Source organism: Protopterus annectens, chromosome 8.part0, assembly GCF_019279795.1.
Source record: "Protopterus annectens isolate FY-2018-M chromosome 8.part0, PAN1.0, whole genome shotgun sequence".
Taxonomy (NCBI): Eukaryota; Metazoa; Chordata; order Ceratodontiformes; family Protopteridae; genus Protopterus; species Protopterus annectens.
Genome location: NC_056741.1, coordinates 508,730,751 through 508,753,194, shown reverse-complemented (window position 1 = coordinate 508,753,194; position 22,444 = coordinate 508,730,751). Strand labels below are relative to the sequence as shown.

The window sequence follows — 22,444 nt, the reverse complement described above, 5'->3', positions numbered from 1 at the left end:
CCTATGTTGAGAGTGCTCAGCCTCCAGTTTGGCTATATAGTTGCATCTCTCGCATGTATTTGTGTTTTGTGGGAGAAGGAGAGGGTTGTCTGTGTACATGAGGCAATTGTAACATTGCCTCAATATTCCCAGATTCACCAGCTGAGCAGGAGAGGACGCTAGCAACTGACCCCTCGACATGCTAGAAGGAAAAAAACAAAAACTTTATGTAACTGAGTTTGAAAAGACTTCGAGGGATGTGGGTGATCGAGAAGGGGGTTTTAGGCTGATGGAGTACTATGTATAATAAAAAAGTGCTATATCAGAGTAAAAAGTACTTTAGGAGCAAGTGCTAAGCTTTCCAGATAGAGAATAGTCTACTTAGGAATCAAGTAGAGCTGAACTTTTCAGATAGAGAATAGGCTGGTTAGATTAGAAGTAGAGTTCAAGAAGAGCTGTTTCTCTATACTCAATTTCCTATAGACTGTTGAGAGGTGATTTAAACCTGGCGTCCTTGTACCCCACTCTGATGGACATTTTGCATATCTGCAAAATGAATAGCATCAGAATTATTTGATTTAAGGATTTAAACTTTACTTGTGACATGAACAGGACAAATTGGAGGGACAGAGACAAGTATCTGTCTCTGAGATCCCCCTTCTGTGGAACAGGCTGCTAGTCAAAGTGAAGCAGATCTCTTCCCTAACCCTTTTAAACAGAAACCTGGATCACTGGATGGGAAATCAGGCATGCATCCAGGGTCTAACATCTGTATCTCTAATGGACAGATGCAGCCTGTAAATCTTTCCACAGCTTACGTATACAACTTAAAAATAACCTTGAAAGCAAATAAACTAGCATGATACAATTGTGATTATTGGGTAGGTTTATAAAGGCTGCAGTGGCCATTAGTCTAGTATGCACTATGAACCAAGGACCCTACAAAACTATGAACCTACACACACACACACACACACACACACACACACACACACACACACACACACACACACACACACACACACACAAAACATACCTGAAATAATCAAAAGTGTTCATGCACATGCACCTGAAATAATCAATATTTCCTTTGAACATTATTGTTTTTATTAATTACAGTCAGAACATAATCATTGACTATTATCCCTTTGGCTTTAGCTTAGTTGCACATATATACATTACAAATACCTCATGGATAGTGATTTCCTGTCTCCCACCCAACACAGCATCTGCCCAGGGCACAGCACTATTACAGCCCTACTCTCATTTGCTGATACTATCAATAAAGCCTTAGATTACTGGTCACCCTACTTCAGTAATCTTACTGGATCTATCTAAGGCTTTTGACACAGTATCACATACTAAACTTCTAATTCAACTAACAAAAATTTGTTGATCCCCCAAATCCCTCAGTTAGCTGGTTTACCTCATACCTAAACAAAAGGCAACAATCAGTAAGATGATATAACGTCCAATGTGATTATCTGGCAAATAGCATAGGAGTCCCACAGGGTTCCATTCTGGGATCACTACTCTTTAATATCTTTATTAATAACCTTCACAAAGCCTCCAAACTGGGTAATATTATCCAATACGCCAACAATTCAACACTAATCAACAACCTCTAACAATTTCTCTGACCTCCTCATAATCACTCAAAATGCATTTACAGAAAAAGAATCGTGGCTAAATAATGCACAACTGCTGCTAAATGCCAAAAAAAAAAAACTTCTACTATTCTCTTCAAAACCACTAGATATAAATCTCAAAATCCTTTCTAAAGACAGAAATAGAAATAGTAAAATCTGCCAAAATAATAGGCATTACAATAGACGACAAACTCACCTTTGAATCACACATTCATGATGCAATAAAGAAAACACACTTTAAATTAGGCAAAGTTTATCATCATAAACTCTACTTAGACAATCACACCAAAACAAAACTGGCAAATACCTTACTCATCCCTTCCCTTCCCTTCTATACGGTAATGCCATCTTCACTAACCTTCACTCATTCCACAGCAACAAGCTTCAATCTTACTAATATAAAATAGCTAAATTTGCCTCAGGAAAGTCTAACCGCTCACACCACTGCCAAGCAATCACTGAACTGAACTGGCTTGAATTTCCTAACTACCTCTGTTATACCCAATTAATGCTAGCCTATAAACTAATTTATAAACCAAATGGTTACCTATTAGAAAATAGAAGTTACGGAACTTCGAATACCATATGGTCGACACCATATGATCGAAGTTCCATAACTTTGAAAATAAAAAAACAAAAAAAAACAAAGACAACATACCCTGATGGGTTAAAGCAGGGGGGCAAGTCCATCTGCATACCCCTCCCCCCACTACTTAAATATACCAACTCTGATATTGCACTTTAATGTGGTCTATATTATAACATCGAAGTCTAAAAACTTTGACTGTTATAATATCAAACCCAGTAGAGTGAATGCTTGAAATAGCAAAGCTGCAGAATACCAAATACTTTCCTAGGGAAAGTATTCAGTGGGCCATTTCTGCAGCTTTGCTATTTCCTCAACTGTGGAATGAAGGTTATGGACCGGGTTAAGGTAAGTGTGCGAATGAAGGTGAGTGTGCGATTGGGCATGGGTTAGGTGAGTTAGGGTTAGGGCACTGGTCAGGTAAGTGTGCGATTGTGTGGACGTGAGAGTTAGGGTTGGGTAGGTGAGTTAGGGTTAGGGAGCGGGTAAGGTGAGTGTGCAATGGTTAGGGACCTTAGGATTAGGGTTGGGTTAAGGTAAGTGGATAGTTAGTGGTGTATGTCTGGTTTAGTGTAGGGTTTTGTGAAGTGTATGTGTGCGGATTATTTATTTTGGTGTGCTTGAGTTGTGTGTATGTTTGTCGGAGCAGCAAATTGTTTTCCCTGGGAAGAAATTCGCTATTCTGACTGTTCAGTTTTGTGGTGTTTCGACTGAATGGGTTCGATATTATAACATTCGAAGTTTTTAGACTTCAATGTTATGATATAGACCCAGTTAATGAACCATGGTGAGGAAAGGGAAGATTTGCCTTTCCTACACTATAGCGTGATCTCAGAGTTGGTATATTTAAGTAGTGGAGGGTGGGGGGTACAGGGGGGCTTGCCCCCCGGCCTACACCCTTTACTTTTTCTTTTTTTTTTTTATGTTCATTTTGAACATTTCAAATTTTCAATTGTTCAATCATTAAAGGTCGACCTTTACTGATTCAAACAATTGAAAATTCGATGTTCCAATAGGAATCCAAACCAAATACCTGCCCAGCACTCTCCTCTATACTCCAAACTTATACTCCTACACGTACACTTAGATCCTCCAACAAATTGCTCTTAACTGTAACCGAACACAATAAAAGAGCTGGACAATGCTTATTCTCCCAGAGCACTGCAAAACAGTGGAACTCCTTACCCTCCCATATTACCCAAACAGACTGTACAAAGACATTTAAATCAGCATTAAAAACATATTTCCTAAATAACGTCTCTTGAAACTGCAAAACAATCAAGCCAGCATAAAGCCTTCCCTAATTAATACTAAGCTACATCCACAGTTCAGATGATTACTACCATGCTGGTAATGCAGCTGAAGTACCACTATGTGTTCTGCAATAACTGCCATGTTTTATGCAATGCCAAAATGTAATAATGAACTCATGAACTTGACTGTATTTCGTTATCTGTGATTATATTATGTACTGATTACTAATTTTTTGTTTGAATTTTATAAGTCTTGTAAGTATTGGAATCAATGTTTATCAATACTGTTAAATTTTATTTTTTCTCTGTATTATTTGTGGAACTTTTCTCCTCAGGCTTCCACTGAAAATGGGTTCCTGACACAGTGGACTTTCCCAGTCAACAAATGTTAATAAATAAATAAAATAAATAATTGAAGTGTTATGTTTTTGTGTATACAACATCTTCATACTTACTTAATCCTGTCCTGGAACAAACCCCTGATAGGTTGTACACTCAAACCATAAGAAGTGTTGCTATGACATAAAAGAATATCTCCCTCATTAAGTGACTCATTCTAACCTGGAAATTCTTCTACTTTGACACATGCACTACTGTCTTCCCACATGGGCTACCATAGCTTTCTGTACATGTTGCTACTAGATTCTGAGATTTATCTCCTAGAGCTTGTGCAAAACTCCATATATGGGCTACTTTACAAATATTCCTAGGTAACATAATTTTACACCAATTATTGATGCATTGCACTGTCTCCCAGTAAGACAATGAATCATCTGAAAAGTTCTAATTTTGATTAAGTTAATATTACATGGCCAAGATCTGCCTTATCTGCAGGATTTAGTGACATGGAATGAGTCAACTGGTCACTATGCTTGGCCTCCCAGGAGTTATTAGTGGTTCTTGTGGCATGGCTTGAATCTTCCAGGAGTCTGGCTTTTGTACATCAAGGGCTGTGACTAAGGAACCTACTATCTAGTTGGCTGAGATGAAACTCAATTTTAAATGGATTTACATGTTTCCTGAAGACAAATTTATCCAGTCTAGTATATGAATGGCTTTCCCTTTTATTGTTATGTCAGTTGTTTTGCTGTTATTCGGTTTTACTACATTTTCCATTTGTTTTGCTGTCTTATATATATTTATGTTTAATTATGTATTTTGTATGTTGTCCTTTTTTATTATTGCTTGTTGTTATCAGTTCACTATATTTTTATGCTGTGATTAGTTTAAAACACTTAAACCTAAAATTGAATATTTTTGCAGTGTGCCATATGAGCCACTTGTCCCAATCCTAACCAGTGTGCAGACCAACAGGGTTATCACTTGTAGAGCACAACATATTCCTGGTTTGTTCTTCCACTTGCAAATTTATTTCTCACTGTCTAACTTGCATATAGTAGCAGAAAAATAAAAAAAAGGCAGAAGTGCAGTTTCACATTTAATAAACTGCTTCAGATTTTGTGCTCTTGGTCAGAGGATGAGAAGATAAATCTGATATCTTAACATATTCACAAGTGTTGCAACCTTTACATTAATTGTCCTTAGGTACCAACCTTGAAGATAGCAAATAGACCATCTTCTGAGCAGACTATTGCCTATTACACCATGACATGCTATTAAGATTACAGCATCCAAAACATTAAGTATACACTGAATCCTCCATGCCCTAGTGATCACTGGGTCACTTTACAAAAGTCTATTTATGCTACTCCATACATTGTTTGCACTTTTACTGTACTAGAAGGATATGGCACAACTCAGAACATTAATTTACTGACCTCTCTCTAACTCTAAAAGCTTAGTAGTTTGACAGTCTAATAATTTATATACTGAAAAGTATTAGCCTCATATATTTTCCTTAATAAATCCATTGTCATGAACAGTGTCTCTAATAACTACAGTCTGTAACATGGTTTCCCCTATCAAACTGAAAATATGACACAGGGTCCAATAAGAAAGAATAATTTACATTAGCAAGATTCAGATACGCATTTAACAAAATTTTTTCCTAAAAATAACTTTGTGAATATTTCCCTCAATATAAATAAATTAAGTGAAATCAAGAGCAAGCCAAGCATAAGAGAGTCCACCAAAGACATTAAGTAGACATTTAGCAGAATTGTCCACACATAACTCATCACTATGCTGCATGACTAACTAATCATCAATTTCTAGGTTCAGCTGATGATTTGCTGTTTAGAAGTGATTTACTAAACAAATAAAAAAAAAAAAAATCTTCTGTCCTACCCGCACTAAATTTACAAGCACTGAAACCTTGCCAGAAGCCATAACCCTCATTCATCCATCCATCCAAGCATCCACAACCCCTTTTCCCAATTTTTTTTTTTTTTTTTGCACATGGGGCTGGGGCGTCACTTGCACAGTGCCAATCAACTAGAGTCAAGGTTTACAGCACTGGGTGTCTAAACCTGCCACTGTAGTTCTTCCACACCACATTCTCACATGCGCACTCACACCTATGGCCATTTTAGAGTGTCCAGTCCACCTACTGCATATCTTTGGAATGTGGGAGGAAACTGAAGCATCTGGAGGAAACCCATACAAACACAGGGAGGCTATGCAGGTTCCACACAGAAGGGCTCCTTAATGCAGAGAAAACATGTCTCTCAAATTCAAATTTGTCATTTGTTAAATTAAATTCATGCACAAACACTGTTGCCAGAACAAAACACTTCACACAGCCCGATAGAAAGTAAAATTTAATAGAAAACTGCTCCTTTTACACCATGAGAACAAGGTTGCAAAAACAAAATCACATGAAGTGCTTTTCATTTGGAAAATGCCCAAACTTCTTCATATACAAAACCCAACACACTGGACTGATTTGAAAAAAAAAACACTCCATGACGTAAATAATTGATTAATTGGTTAAAACCCACTGAAGTTACAGTGATCATTAAAAGTTAAACACAACAACTTTTTCTTTTAACATGCTAAAAAGACATTTGACTTGTAGGAGTCGATCCTTTTAAGGAACTTTCATAAAAATATTGTGATGCTAAGACATGGTAAAAATAAAAATAGAAATAAAAATAAAAGTAATAAATGAAAGATAATTCAAGCACCAACCAAAACATGGTGTAATGGTGTGTGTAAACATAGTATCACACTAAATATCCTAAAAAAAAAATATATATATATATATATATATATATATATATATATATATATATATATATACACATATATGTCACGACAATGTACTTTTTACAATGTACTTGCTTAGATATCATTGAAGTATTATTTTGTGATACACATTTAAATTCATAAATAATTACTATGCCATTTATACTACTAGTGATTGATGAATAATTAGTTGTTCCAACAAGTTTACATAATACATTATCTGAGTATCTGAGTAGACTTTTCAATTTCAGGATGCTTGTCAGAGAATATATTTCATTGATACCTGGGGAAGCACAGGAATTAAGTTGCAGTTGCCATTTTAATTCACTCTCTTCAAGATGCAACTTAGCTATATTGCTATCTAGGTATCTACACTGTCATGTGGGCTTACTTGTGATATAACCCTAAACTTGAATACATGGCCGTGGTTTTCCTTGCAGTGCCTGGCTAAAGCATTATCCATTTTTTGTTTATTAATAGCAGAGCAGTGTTCGTATATCCTGTCACGTAACCTACGGTCGGTCTTACCGACATAAAAGGCTGGACAGGCTTGGCACTGTGCAAGGTACACCACTGATTTAGAATTGCAATTGAACTTGTCCTTAGAATAAAAAGTAATGTTTCTCACCTGAAATTTGTTACCTGTTACAATATAATTACAATACTGGCATGCATCACATCTATACATTCCCATGTTCTTATTAGTCGGTTTAATAGATGACTCCATCAATTTCTTTAAGTTCCGACCCTTCCTGTATGTGACAGTTGGATACTCCCCCAAATTGTCCAATATCTCTTTGTCCACTGAAAATAAGTGCCAGTATTTTCTAACTATTTTGCGGATTTTCCCAGCTTCTGCACTGAATGTAAAAATAAAGGAAAGTGAAAAAATCCTATGTTGGTTAGTTCCACCCTCCTGTCTACTCACTGCACCTGTCAAATGGACACTCAAGTTAACTGGACCATATGGTTCATTTGTAGTGCATTGATTCAAAATGGGCTTATACACACCTTGAGATCTTTTTTAACTGGACCTCATTGATAATCCCGGCCACAAAATTGGGAGGGTATCCTCTATTGAGGAACATGTTCCTGAGTTTGGAACATTCTGATTGGAAGTCTGCCTCACTAGAAACCATCCGGGCTGCCCGGACTAGCTGACCCTTCACAACATATTTTTTCTGTTGTAGAGGGTGGGCACTAGAAAAATGCAAGAAAGAGTTTGAATAGGAACTCTTTCTGTAGATCTTCACCATATATTTCAATTCCTGGATGTTTTTGGAAAGGTCAACATCTTAATAATGAATTGAAGATTCCTGGTAATCCTTGGTGAACTTTAAAAAGCCAACTGGTCCAGTTAACTTGAGTGTCCATTTGACAGGGGCAGTGAGTAGAAAAATAGTTAGAAAATACTGGCACTTATTTTCAGTGGGCAAAGAGATCTTGGGCAAGTAGGGGGAGTATCCAACTATCACATACAGGAAGGGTCGGAACTTAAAGAAATTGATGGAGTCATCTATTAAACCGACTAATAAGAACATGGGAATGTATAGATGTGATGCATGCCAGTATTGTAATTATATTGTAACAGGTAACAAATTTTGGGTGAGAAACATTACTTTTTATTCTAAGGACAAGTTCAACTGCAATTCTAAATCAGTGGTGTACCTTGCACAGTGCCAAGCCTGTCCAACCTTTTATGTTGGTAAGACCGACCGTAGGTTACATGACAGGATATATGAACACTGCTATGCTATTAACAAACAAAAAATGGATAATGCTTTAGCCAGGCAACTGCAACTTAATTCCTTTGCTTCCCCAGGTATCAATGAAATATATTCTCTGACAAGCATCCTGAAACTGAAAAGTCTACTCAGATATTTTATTATGTAAACTTGTTGGAACAACTAATTATTCATCAATCACTAGTAGTATAAATGGCATAGTAATTATTTATGAATTTAAATGTGTGTCACAAAATAATACTTCAATGGTATCTAAGCAAGTACATTGTAAAAAGTACATTGTCGTGACATATATATACACACACTCACATTTTTTAAGATATTTAGCGTGATACTGTGTTTACACACACCATGCTTTGGTTTGTGCTTGAATTATCTTTCATTTATTACTTTTATTTTTATTTTTATTTCTATTTTTATTGTTACCATGTCTTAGCATCACAATATTTTTATGAAAGTTCTTTAAAAGGATCGACTCCTACAAGTCAAATGTCTTTTTAGCATGTTAAATGAAAAGTTATTGTGTTTAACTTTTAATGATCACTGTAACTTCAGTGTGTTTTAACCAATCAATCAATTATTTACGTCATGGAGTGTTTTTCTCAAATCAGTCCAGTGTGCTGGGTTTAATATCTGAAGAAGTTTGGTAATTTTCCAAATGAAAAGCGCTTCATGTGATTTTGTTTTTGCAACCTTGTTCTCGTGGTGTAAAAGGAGCAGTTTTCTATTAAATTTTACTTTCTATCTGGCTGTGTGAAGTGTTGGTTCCTGGCAACAGTGTTTGTGCATCAGTTTATCGTACTTTGGTTCATTTTAAATTAAATTCAGTCATTTGAAGGAAAAAAATCTTCATATCACAATTCATTTTGCATTTCTTTTCCTTTAAAAAGGGGGTGAGAGAGACCATCAGGCTTTAACTACATTTGTAATAGCTGTTGACAAATAGATGCATTGTTGTTTGGTAGTGGGTACTTAGCTTGCTATTTTATTTTTTCTACAAAATATTTTACAGCTGTGCAGTCATTTAATTAAATGCATGCATTCAGTAAATTATATGTCAACTACTTATAGTCACCATAAATATTAATATTTTCATCTAAAGAGTTTTTTGTAACAACGGTCATTCTCCTAGTTAGAAAGCTGACAGGTGTGCTTATGCACTTTTGGCAGTACATATAAACAAGTCAATCATTAATGCTCATATAACAAAAACAAAAAATCCAGTATGGCATTATGAATGTATTCATGATTGACTCAACTCTCTATATGAAAAAACAAGCCCTGGGATCCATTAACAGTTATACTAAGTGTACACTAATTATACACTGTTCTGAGTGAACAGGCAACACAAGCATAACTCGCACCTTCCTTCTCCTAATTATAGTTTTCCTTCTGATCTTCTTGCAGCTTTAAATACTGAGGGGGATTCATAAATGATACCACAAAGTGGAGACAACAAGTACACTTAATATAATCTTTCTGAGTGATTAGAAAGCATAAAAGCTGTGGTAGGGATATTCCTGAATACAGATCATGTACACTTAGTGGGGGGGGGGGGTTATTGAATCTGGCCCAAAAGGTTTAAAAAGTATAAGGTGATATGAGTTAAAATGCATGGCTGTGTACGCATTCACACTCTGAAAAAATTCTTTATCTTGCAGTGACATCATTACTCAAATCAGTTTCCCACTCATGTTTGTCACTTAATTATCTAAATCAGACTCTTTCCTAAGTATGTTAATCCTTGCTGTTTACAAGAAATCAAGCTAAAATAAAATCATTGTGCACTTGCACTGCTAATCCAAAAGTTATTGAAGTAACTTATTTCTCAAAAGTTACAATCACTGCATTTAACATCAGAAGAATAAATGCTGAAGAACATCAACGTTGGATAGGGCTGTCTGATACATTTTAGAGATTGGGAGAACAGTTACCTATGCTGTCCAGTGTATCAAGTTATAAATCTAGTATTATTCATTTCTTCCAATACTTCATCCGCAGCATCAAATGTCTGCTTTAAAGGTTTTGATGTTTGCAGAGACATTTTGATAACAACAAATAAATGAAACATAGTAATTCTGCATAATGTTACAAAAAGAAAAAAGAAGCAAAATATTCAAACAATGTTTTTGTTCAAATACTTAATGTAGTACTTCAAAATATTAATTATGTATGTGGGAATGTTTTGCAACAACATTTTCCCCTGTGCACTATCCTTTTTGAGTTATGTTCTGCTCAGACTGTAGTGAATGATTTCGGCATATTGCCTCCTCTTTATGCTCTCAAGCACCCCAACTTAAGATGATACAGCATGACATGTTTATTTTCTTACTGTGCTCTGACAGTTTATTTTCACTGAGCTCAATATTTAACTCCAGGAACTAGTATTAAGCATCCTGTTTTCAAACTACTAAATTACCAATTTTCAGTGATACACAATTCATTTTGTCTTTTGTCAACAATTATTTCTTGCCTTCTCTACATTGCCATAGTCCATTGGCTATAAATGGCTTTACTTTTTTTTCTTTTCTAATGTGTCTTTGACAATCTTCTAGCCCTGTATGCATATTACTCCCATTGAGACCCTTCTTTATTCATTTACATTTCTCAGTCTCTCCTGTTTGTAATTTACTTCTTTTTCTGAGTCACCCCACCCCTGTCACCACTAGACCATCCACTACTTACCATCTATATCATTCGGAAATGTCATTTAATTTTCTAGCAAACTTTTTTTTTTCTTTTTCCTTTCCTTTTGGCCCATGGGTAATTGCTAGGCTAGCTGCCCTTGAGTGCCATTTTAAGACTAGGCAGTTTGACTTTTTGCACTTGAAATAACCTATCCCATTTGATTATAGTTTGGCCTTATCCATCCCGTGGTCAATCATCATATGTCACCCCTAATGAGAATAACTTGGATCATACCATAGATGCTTTCATGGGACCCATGCATAGGATAAAGCATTTAGTAGGTGCCTCTATCCATTAGTCATATACATAGGTATTCCTGAGGTAAATTTTCTGTTTCAATTCCATAGATTTAAGTTGTGCTTGCATATATATACATACTGCCTCTCCGCTCCTTTTCTCTCCTTTCCTTTATTTCCTTTCCTCAGCTCTCCTTTCCTTTCCTTTGTTTCCTCTCCTTTCCTCTCCTCTCCTCTCCTTCCCTTGCCTTGCCTTTCCTTTCCCCTCCTCTCCTTTCCTTTCCTTGCCTTTCCATTCCTTTCCCTTCCTTTCCTTTTGTCTCCTTTCCTTTCCTCTCCTTCCCTCTCGTCTCTCCTCTCCTTTCCTTTCCTTGCCTTGCTTTTCCTTTCCTTTCCTCTCCTTTCTTCTCCTCTGCGTTCTTTTCCTTTCCTTGCCTTTCCTTTCCTTTCCTTTTCTTTCCTCTCCTTTCCTTTCCTTTCCTTTCCTCTCCTTTCCTTCCCTTCCATTTCCCCTCCTCTCCTTTCCTTTCCTTGCCTTTCCATTCCTTTCCCTTCCTTTCCTTTTGTCTCCTTTCCTTTCCTTTCCTCTCCTTCCCTCTTCTCTCCTTTCCTTTCCTTGCCTTGCTTTTCCTTTCCTTTCCTCTCCTTTCTTCTCCTCTGCGTTCTTTTCCTTTCCTTGCCTTTCCTTTCCTTTCCTTTTCTTTCCTCTCCTTTCCTTTCCTTTCCTTTCCTCTCCTTCCCTTCCCTTCCCTTTCCTCTCCTTTCCTTTCTCTCCTTACCTTCCCTTTACTCTCCTTTCCTTTGGGGTAGACACCCTCTCCATTTCTATTCTTCACTGAGCATAATTGATTCTTTCCTTTTCTTCTCCTTCTATCCACTCATGTATAGACTGTCTTCCATCTTTTCTTGATGGTCAGGACAGGGTGCTGTTATAGCATTTTGCTTTAGTACTCTCTGTTGTGAATTCTGATCTGCCACCACATCTTCCTGCACCATTTACCTTTCAGTGGATCATGTTAAACTATAATTTTATTGCTTGAATTTATATGCTGCACATTCTGTTGATCACACTTCCCTATCAATGACCTTATTCTACACATGTGCCTTTACACCCAGTTGACAATCACATTTTCAGTCATTACAACCAGAGTATTCTATTAGTGCCTTCAAAACATTACTTTTTTTTTAGTTTTTTTGAGCTTTATCTGATTTGTTTATATTAAAATATTGTGTCAGAGTAGGTCAAATAATGTCAGCAGCTCCTGCCATGGAACAAGCACAAAAAAGAAATAATGAGGCTTTTTTAAAAATGTTTATGAAGCTAAAACATCTAAATAATAAAATGCTGCCCAAATATAAAGAATGTAATGCCACATGTAAAAGCAAGCTACCATGATTCATTATTTTTTAAAACATTTAGAAATATTGTTGCCTATTATTATAGAAATGTTAGAGAAATATTACAATAATTTAGCAGTTTCATCTACAGGAAGTCGTATCATTTGTATCTCAGTTGCATACATTGCTATATAAACGGCAATTTATAACTAGGCTGTTTGACTACATATAACATGCACATGTATTTAGTTAGTTAGCTATTGTTATTATGATTATTATTATTATTTGTACTTACCAGCATTTCTCAGTTTCTTGTTCCTTAGGATAGATAAGATAACCAAGGTATTGCCAAAGATGTCCATAATAGTTATAAAAATCATCACAGTAGTCAAAAAAATGGTTAGTCTTTCAGAAGGGTTAATTGAAAAAGTGCTGTAGTTGGAACTTAACCCTAAATTATTAAGAGAGATATTGAGTCTACCTAGTCTAGTCATGGAACTACTTGAAAAACTAAGAAGTAATAACTGGTTAGTTGCAGATTTTATATAAAGAGGGAATCCCCAAAAGATAATTCAAGAGCTCCACTTAAAAAAAACATATATTTTTCAGGAAAATAGCAGTTACTGACTTTTAACCAATGCACTGTGTTTGAAATCTACCTTGTTAATATTTTACACCCTCAGCTTAAAAAATCATACCTAAAGCTAATAGAGACTTGCAAGCTGAATTAACTTTAATTTTTTTCAAGAATATATTGCATACAGACATCAGTATTGCTGTATCATAAATTAAAAAACAGAATCATGCTCTGTTTATTTTCGGAAAATTAAGCAGCTATGAAGCATTTTAATTTAAAGTTTGTTATTCTACTATTAATGGCCACATCCATTTCCTATTTCCATTGCATTCTTTATAAAATCATAAGCTGTTGAATGAAGCATGTTAGGATCTCATTTGTAGACAAAGGCTAATGTTATTCAGTGCCAGGTCTCCACATCTTATAATAAAGTAAGGTGGTCCCAGCAGATATATAGTAATGAAAACTGGTCCCAAAAGAGGTTGCATTAGTTTCTTTAGTCAGAATGGATATATCATATAATTCTTAATTATCCTACAGAAATCATAAGTTGCTGATGGCATGATTAACTGACATCGTCACCTGAATAGAGAGATTTGAGAGCATTTACTTACAGGCTCTTTATTTTATGGAAAATATTAATTGCAGTTCATTCTTTACATATGCTTTTATCAAGGAAACATTAAACCAGCACTTTAAAAGGTTTCCAAGTGACATCACGTTAGACCCAGAACACACTCATTTCCCTTTCTTTCTATGCTTACTTCACAACTTTCATATCTTATGTTGTACTATTATATTTTATTTAAACTAATCCCTACTTCTTTCCTTACTGGGACACCGTACTTATTTTATTGTGCTGCAGCTCTGCCTCCTTAAAAACTAACTGTTCTTACTTTCTTCCATCTTAATAGCCTCATATTGCCATCTGCATACAAATGCAATGTCTCTTACCCATTCAACTTCATTGTTCTTGTCATTTCATCTATTACCTTTAGTGCTTCTACCCTTCCATCATATTGATTGGATTATTTAGTCCATTACAGTCCTCATCTGTGCATCATTTCCCTCCATGTCAATTGACATAATTTTTTTAACCCTATTGCTAAGTGAAAAACTTCCAGAGACAGAACTAACATCAACTTTGAGTCAGACATTTCCTTGACAATTATCTTCCTCATATGCCTATAACATCTTCTACGGCTTTTAGCACTATTGGCACATCCATATCTGTATCAGATGAACACTTCCTTCCATGATTGCCAATGCTGTTCTCTTATAATGCCCCCTTTATTCCTTGATCACATGGGGTAGGGCACGACCTATGGCTGAACTTTATAACTTTATTTGTTATGAGAACACTTCATTTGTATCCATGTTTCTTTTCAGTATCCACATTTCTCTTCACTCTCCTAGACTTAAGTGGCTAAGAAATTCCTAGCTCAACATTTCTCATGGCCTCTTCCACCTCCTTTTAAACTATTGCCTCATAGAGATCTGTGATTGTTTTCTTCATCATAGATTGTTAATTTTTCAGTGACATTCGCAGAACAACTGTCTCCTGGCAGGAAATTACAAAACAACTTTATATTTCTTTCTCCAAAGTAAAAACTGGGAATAATAACTTTGTGCAGCTGTTTGTATAATGTCAGTATGTTCATATAATATTGTCCCTTGCTGGAATTGAACAGCAAGCTATGTAAATTCATCAAGTAACAACAAGTGTATGAATCACATGTATCACAGTGGAAGTCTTAACAAAGCTCTGATGCTCCACCTATATGAAGTAATTACAACATATTATTGTATTACAATCTATTTCTATGAGATAAAAGGGATGGGGGAGTTTTCTCCCACTGTAATTGTATACATTATAGCAATTGTAGATGTCATTCATGGCCAACCTCATTTTGACACACTATGCTTACAGTCAGTCAGTGTTGGTCTTGAACACCTGACTATGTCACACCAGAAGCTACATGATATTGGGAAGAATGAACACACCACAGTGCAAGTATGTTAAAATTGTGAAACATTTGGATCTATGGCATCATGTTATAGCTGCAAAAGATATGTGTACCAGTAATTTCTTTTAAAAGGCTGTTGCTATATGTCTGTTTCTCACACAAGATTGCCTGCTGTTAGGTATACCCAAACATACGTAATGTGTAAAGCAGTTGTTACTGTGATGGGAGAATGGCAATCGTGCACAATCTATGGATTATCATAGATTGCAATGCATGCCTTACTAAGGCAACAGCACACAGAACATTGATGTCCTCACACCACAGGGAAATCCTTAGCAGTTCTGATGGGAAAGCCAAATGTCATCCCATGGCACCATCACTATCCAGTAAAGAAATTTCTGCATGAAAAATGAGCATAAATTCTTGTAATAGGAATCCCACACCATTCATGTACACAGCAGAGAGCTGGCTGACAACATTGTTGCCTGCATGCACATTCTCAGGCATACTGACACAAGTGAGTCTAAGGAGTAACACCTGGATTTGAACAGACTGCCTAAGATCACAAGGTACAAAACATTGCCTGAATGAATGCACCACAGAAGATGTTGTTTTACAATTGTGACAGTGCACATTTGAATGGATGACATCACCATTCTTTAATATGTTGTTCTTCTAAAAAGGATGAAGGTGTTTGACGTGCATAGTAACAACACACAGATACATGCATTACAAGCCTTCTGTACACAGCATGATAGAAAAACACACATGGAGAGTAGTCAATCATGGCTGGATTCAAACCTCCTTCCTCTATTCTCACTCAGACTAGAGAGCCTAGTATCAACAGCTAGCACCAGAGGATAACTCATAGCAAAATGGTGATGTATTTCATTTAATAGCATGATGTAACCATTGTGTTTTTAAACCTGGCTATTATATGGGGGTAATACAAATGTATAGGGTAGCCCTCTATTGGTGAAAATATGTCTGCTGTGTGGAGGTTTATATAAAGAGTGTTGTCATGGACATAATTGTACATGACAGTACACACAGTCACATTAATTAACCAATACTAGAATCAAAGCCCCTACTTATCTATTTACACAATCAATAAAAACCCAACATTAGCAGCAAATACCACAGGAGAAGTATGATTAGTAAGTGTAGAAAGTACACTTTTGACATGATGATCTCATCAGTTTGATTCAGAGAAGATGTTTGTGGTAAAAGTGGGATAAGTTGATTGGGCATCTTCACCCATGTTAAAATCATCCTGACTGAAAGTTGCTACAGCATATCTATTCAGGAAGCTATAGGTGCGTAATAATGTAGCCACACACATACACGTTCACTGCTGTCAGTTTTGAAACTCCTACTTATCTAGATATACAATCTAGATATCACTGTATTAGCTGCAAGTTCCACAGGAGAAGTCTGATTTTATAGTGAGAGACAGCACTTATGTAAGGATGCCCTCATCAATGTGTTGCAAAGAACATGCTTTTGGTAAAAGTGGGATACAAGCATGTGTAAATACTTTCCTAGTTTTATTTTTTTTTTCCATGATTTGAGGTTGATTACAGCACATCTTTTCAGGAAGCCATACATGCCTAATATTGTAGCCACACACATAAATTCTCCAACTGAAAGATTTGAAACTCCTACCTATCAAGTTATACAATCTAGAGGACACACTGTTAGCCACAAGTGTCCCAAGACAAGTTTGACTGTTCAGGGTAGGGAGTGCACTTTTGACATGATAACCTCATCATTGTGTTGCAGATAGGATGTGGCAAAATTGAGATAAAGTGCAGAAAGAGCTGTGTCCAAAGTTAAATTCTTTTAATGCTTGGAACTGGATGCAGCACATCTGTTGTTGAGGTGTCATTACCTGTCAATAGAACCACACACACATATACTTATTCATCAGTGGGAGAGCTGATCCTCCTTCTTGCCTAGTTATAGAATCCAGAGAACCCAGTATGAATCATAAGCACCATAACTGAAGACTGACTTTAATGATGTGAAAATGCACATTTGTAAGTAGTAAAACATCACTGCTTGGAACATCTGCTACTGTTCATCATGGGTTTTGGAACAAATGCATGTGTCTGGGCAGGCCAGCATAACACCACTGTACTTATTCCATATAATGATGTAGTTGCCTGCAAAGATTTATATACCGTTATTCATATATATTGTGTTATTGTGAAGAATATGGACCTGTTTCACAGTATAAGATGCCAATAGCAATCATAATTATAAAGTAATGGATTGACAAGCAAGCATTCATGATAGATCATCCCAGGATGATTGCATGCAAATAGTAACCATTTATTGCGTCACTGTCCGATGTCTTGTCTCATGTTTGCATAATGTCCATTGACAATACAGACACTTACTAAATATGGCAGTTCACTTCTGAAAACAGTGACAGATTATGTGTGGAAGGGTTACACACCACACCTGCAAGTGTAACCACTGGAATGCAGGCATACATTAACAGACTGACTTCACTGATTCAGAATCACTCTGATATCCAGATACCTTGGTTTCAAAATTCCTAAAAGACATACAGAAGTTGTATAACCTACTCAAAGAATTATTTGTTGCAAATATTTTTTTAACCCTCTCTCTCTGAAGTCCACAACTGTCAAGCTAATTTGTGTGGCTGATGACAAAGTATTGGCATATGCATAATCATACCCTGAGGTGTTGAAATTAAAATAGGAATTTGCAGTCATCTATGGTGCTTTATGTTGACTTTCACATAAATAAGCAGTATATACACATATGGCTATATCTGAGACTGATGGAATACAGAAAAGATATAGCTTAGGGTCATGTTTCAAATTTCATGATTTACACACTTGTCATGACAGTTGTAGTTCTTCAATTCTTATATATATATGAGACAGGTGTACTATGAAACACATGCGGGACCATGCATGTTATTGATGATGAAAACATGGAAACCAATTTGAATCAAGGAGGTTTATTTGATGACACAGAAAGGGTGGAAAGAGGAGGACATTTGTTGAAAGGGAAAACACACACATGCTAAGACATTAGTTTATGGTTCATTTCTGCACATATTTGCGTTGTGTTACTCTTTGCTTTTATCATCATAACTATTCAGGCAAGATCCATACAAGACAGTGTTCCCAATAGGGAAACACATTAATGCAGCAGTAGGATAATGCTTTAAGAAAATGTACAGCCAACAGTTACACCCTCAAGAGTCATACTAAACATTCAAAAATGCACTGCCATGCATCTTGATTCGTACCTTGACAATATTCAAAGAAAAAAATCTACACACCACAATATTATCTAACTACACCACATAGGAACTCCTACTTCACACACTTCTAATATGTCAAGAAGTTGAAGTAAAGGAGAATGTATGTATTATTATTCATTGCCCTCATGACAATTAAAACATTGTGCAACGTGTACATTATACCCATTACCCTAATAAATATGAAACAGTAAAAAGTGATGATACAGAAGTGGGAACACATACAGACATGGAGACAGTGGTAGAGTCACACAAAGAATTTTATATTTTTTCTGGGTCATTTTTTTAACATCCTTGGGGGGGTATTGATGTTACTTCTTTCCTGATAAATAATCTGTCATGATATGTACAATCAAGTGTTTCCAATAGGGAGAAAGCATCGGTTGAAAAGTTTAACCACGATTGAGACATAAGCAGGATAAAAATGGGTTACAAAACTATATCGACAACACTCGCACACATAATAATACATAATAATATAATTAAAACATTAAATATGACTTTCACATATTTCTGGATTCAAACTCTTGACATTATGGCAAAAACTATTCCACAGACATGTGAGTTATGCCAACATTCCAAACAGGAAATGTTACGTGACAACCTTAATTTAACTGGTGTGATGGGGCAGTCACAAAACAAACAGGCAAGGGAGAATGTAGCCATCAGGTTTCATCACTGTAATGATAATTTTAATACTGCAGAAGGTGTACATTACAGTCAGCAGCATAACGAAAGATCCATTGCAGAAAAGAAATGTGGTATGTTAATGTGTTACATGTCACGGTTTACACATTTGTCTCATTTGGGCAATATTCCTCCTAACAATCTTTGAAATAGGAACATCATATGTGGTGTACATTTAACTCTTCAGCCTGTTCAAGAGAAGATTTGCCTGACTGTACATAGTACAGCAAGGTAATGCACAGTAGCACAAAGGGCAAAAAAGTAATGAGGCCGAAGGCAAAAACTCACAAGGTTTTGCCATAAGTTGTGTACTTCCATTTAACATAAGTTACAGGTGCTGCTTGGCACCACACATTGTACAAATGCACAGGAGAAAGACTGATGACACAGAAAGGGAAGATACATAGACAGGGGAAGAGGGAAGCAAGGACCAAGTAAATTCTGACTGAAGCAGGTTAATGGTGCTCAACACATTATACACATATATATATATATATATATATATATATATATATATATATATATATATATATTTTTATTTATTTTATTTTACATTTGTTGACCGGGCTAGTCTGGCTGGATTCATGTCCATTTTCAGCAGAGGCCCGAGGAGAAAAGCTCCACTATATACTAATAACTTACAATAAACAAAAAGCACAGGAATATACAAACATATAAGCAAATAAAGAAATAGTCTCATGTAGTATAGTAACAATACAGAAGCACTTTAACAAAAACTAAAAAATAGTAAGGAATCATTATCCCATAATATTTGCAAGAGTAGGACTGTTAAAAAATGAAAAAGAGAGAAAATAGTAATATATATATATATATATATATATATATATATATATATACATATATATATATATATATATATATATATATATGTACATATATATACATATATATATATATATATATATATATATATATATATATATATATATATATATATATATATATACGCAACAGCTGCACATAAAATAGTGCACTGAAAACAGTCAGTAACACTTTGCTAATGCCTGGATTAGACCCCTTATAAGTATGCAAAAATCAGTATAGCGATCTGTGCATTATCTCACCAAACCACCAAAGAAATGCTTCATACAATTTAAACCACACAATTGTGAAAACTTACCGAAGCAGAAGGCATGAATAGAGAGAGAATGAGAATGGTTAGAGAAACAGCAACGGTATTGTTTATGGTACATGTAGGACAACTTTTATTGTGTTAGTCAAACTTGATTCCTCATTATTAATCTGTCATGCTCTGTACAATAAAGTACTTGCTATAAGGAACAAGAAGGGGCAAGAGAGTGAAACAAAATTAAGACATAAGCAGGGTAATGGTAGTTTAATGTCTCTGTGTTGGGGACATAATGTTTTTGCAAATACATTCTTGCTGCAGTATTCAAATGGTATGTTAATGAAATGTTGTAACTGGTGACAAATAACAGACATTTGCAGTTAAACATATGATAGGAATATAATATGTCAGGAAATAATAATTTCACAAACAGCTGTAATCAAACCCATGGCACTATGCAAAAACATCAGTCTGCAAACAAGGAAATTATTTTAACACATAGGAACTTGTGTAGTATATCCAGCAGCCTCAGAACTATTAGAGTAACTGTTTCAAGGTACTGACTTACTCTCTGTTCCTAAGCCACAACAGATTTAGGTATATTTGCATGAACTGAACATTGCTACTGCAGCTGAAATTAAAATCTTCAGTTATTGCTATATGAAGTTAAATACCATTCACTGTCACTCAACATTGGTGCTTAATGCCAACATGCGCACAAATGCTGAGGACAAAAAGTGAAGGTGTTTCAATGGATAATTTCTGCCCCTGCATTTTCTCTGTGATTCTATTCTTGATCAGATTAGGGATGTGAAAAAGGGTTATTAGGACAATGGTGAAAATGAAGATGACAAGCAGAGGGTAGGACACAGGCAAAATAATAATACAGGAATTTGCAGGAGGGTGGTGGGATAACACCATACCTATCCACTTCTTCAGAACATAAATGCAGTAGTGTACTCACAGTTTCATGAATTTTGAAGCAAGTGCAGACATACAGGACATACATGGCAAATTGGGATGGTGATGAACACAAAGCGTTGGGGGACACCAGAAATGGGAATAAGTAAGAACCCGTGGAGGCACATCCATGTCCAGCTTAAGAAAGATGAAAATCTAGCCCACACCCTTAGAACTGTCATCACTATCTCCTGTGTCAATTGCCTGGGTCAATGCCAGAAGTTACATCATTTTGCCAATATGATGCAGCATCTTTTCAACCCTGCCAATTGTTGCCGTCATTCTCCTCTCCCTAATGCCCTCCTCTAGTCCTGTCATTTCCTGATGGATGACAAAACCACCACCTCCACTACTACTGTTCGCAGTCAGCTCCACTGTGCCAGCAGCTGAGACAGAGATACCTGATGCAGGGGGAGCAGGTAGGGCAGAAGTTGTGGATGTAACACTGACACATTGTGACCCAGATATGCTGGCTGTCTCTTCTGCCTCTGGTGGTACCATCACAGCCACTTGTGGAGGTATATCAGATCAGAAGCCAGTGGTCAGTTTTCATACCTGTGCTGATGGTCATTTTGTTTTCAGCATTAATGTATGAAAATATATATTTATATATAAACACACACACACACACACACATACACACACATATATATATATATATATATGAAAAAGATAGGGTGGGGGAGATAAAAAAGAGAGAATTAGATGAGTGACGTCACATATTTCAATACATAATACAATATGAGAAATAAATAAGAAATACATCATAAAATCAATCAACCACAATGGTATGATATGACAAATTATCATTTATTTGACTATGTCATATCAGCTATATGCTTTCAAAGTTAATAGCTGCAATTGCAAATATTGAATTGTTAATGTTATGGAGTATTGCAGTTAATTTCCTATAAATGCTGTTCTGTTAAAACAAAAACTCTGTCTGTTTCTGGATATTGAACCCACACACAATTAATGTGACGTACTCATTAACTAATGCAATGACCAACAGCTGTTGGAGTAGGCATGCAGGCTTGATATCAAAGTTAAAGTATGACTGTTCAAGATAATATATAGTGATGGACTGAAAATACTTCTCTGCCTTTTAGTCAGAACAGGTGAATACTGACCCCTTGCCACTATGAGGTGAATTAGTCTCTCCTGATATGCCTCATGGTTTTCTCCTGTCTTTGCTGCAGCTGTACAGTAGATCATAGAAAGACAGAGATAGATTTAATGAA

At 35.9% G+C, this 22,444-nt stretch overlaps 1 protein-coding gene across 1 annotated transcript in view; it reads right to left on the bottom strand.

Moving 5' to 3' along the window:
- LOC122808297 (melatonin receptor type 1C-like) overlaps positions 1-21,704 on the bottom strand; it is an 85,052-nt gene extending 63,348 nt beyond the window's left edge. Inside the window, exons 1-2 of the mRNA XM_044079262.1 lie at positions 21,430-21,704; positions 12,917-13,026 (exon numbers count right to left, since the gene is read on the bottom strand). Coding sequence (XP_043935197.1) covers positions 12,917-13,026; positions 21,430-21,704 — 385 coding nt within the window. The remainder of the gene's footprint in view (positions 1-12,916; positions 13,027-21,429) is intronic.
- Between the last annotated feature and the right edge of the window lie 740 nt (positions 21,705-22,444).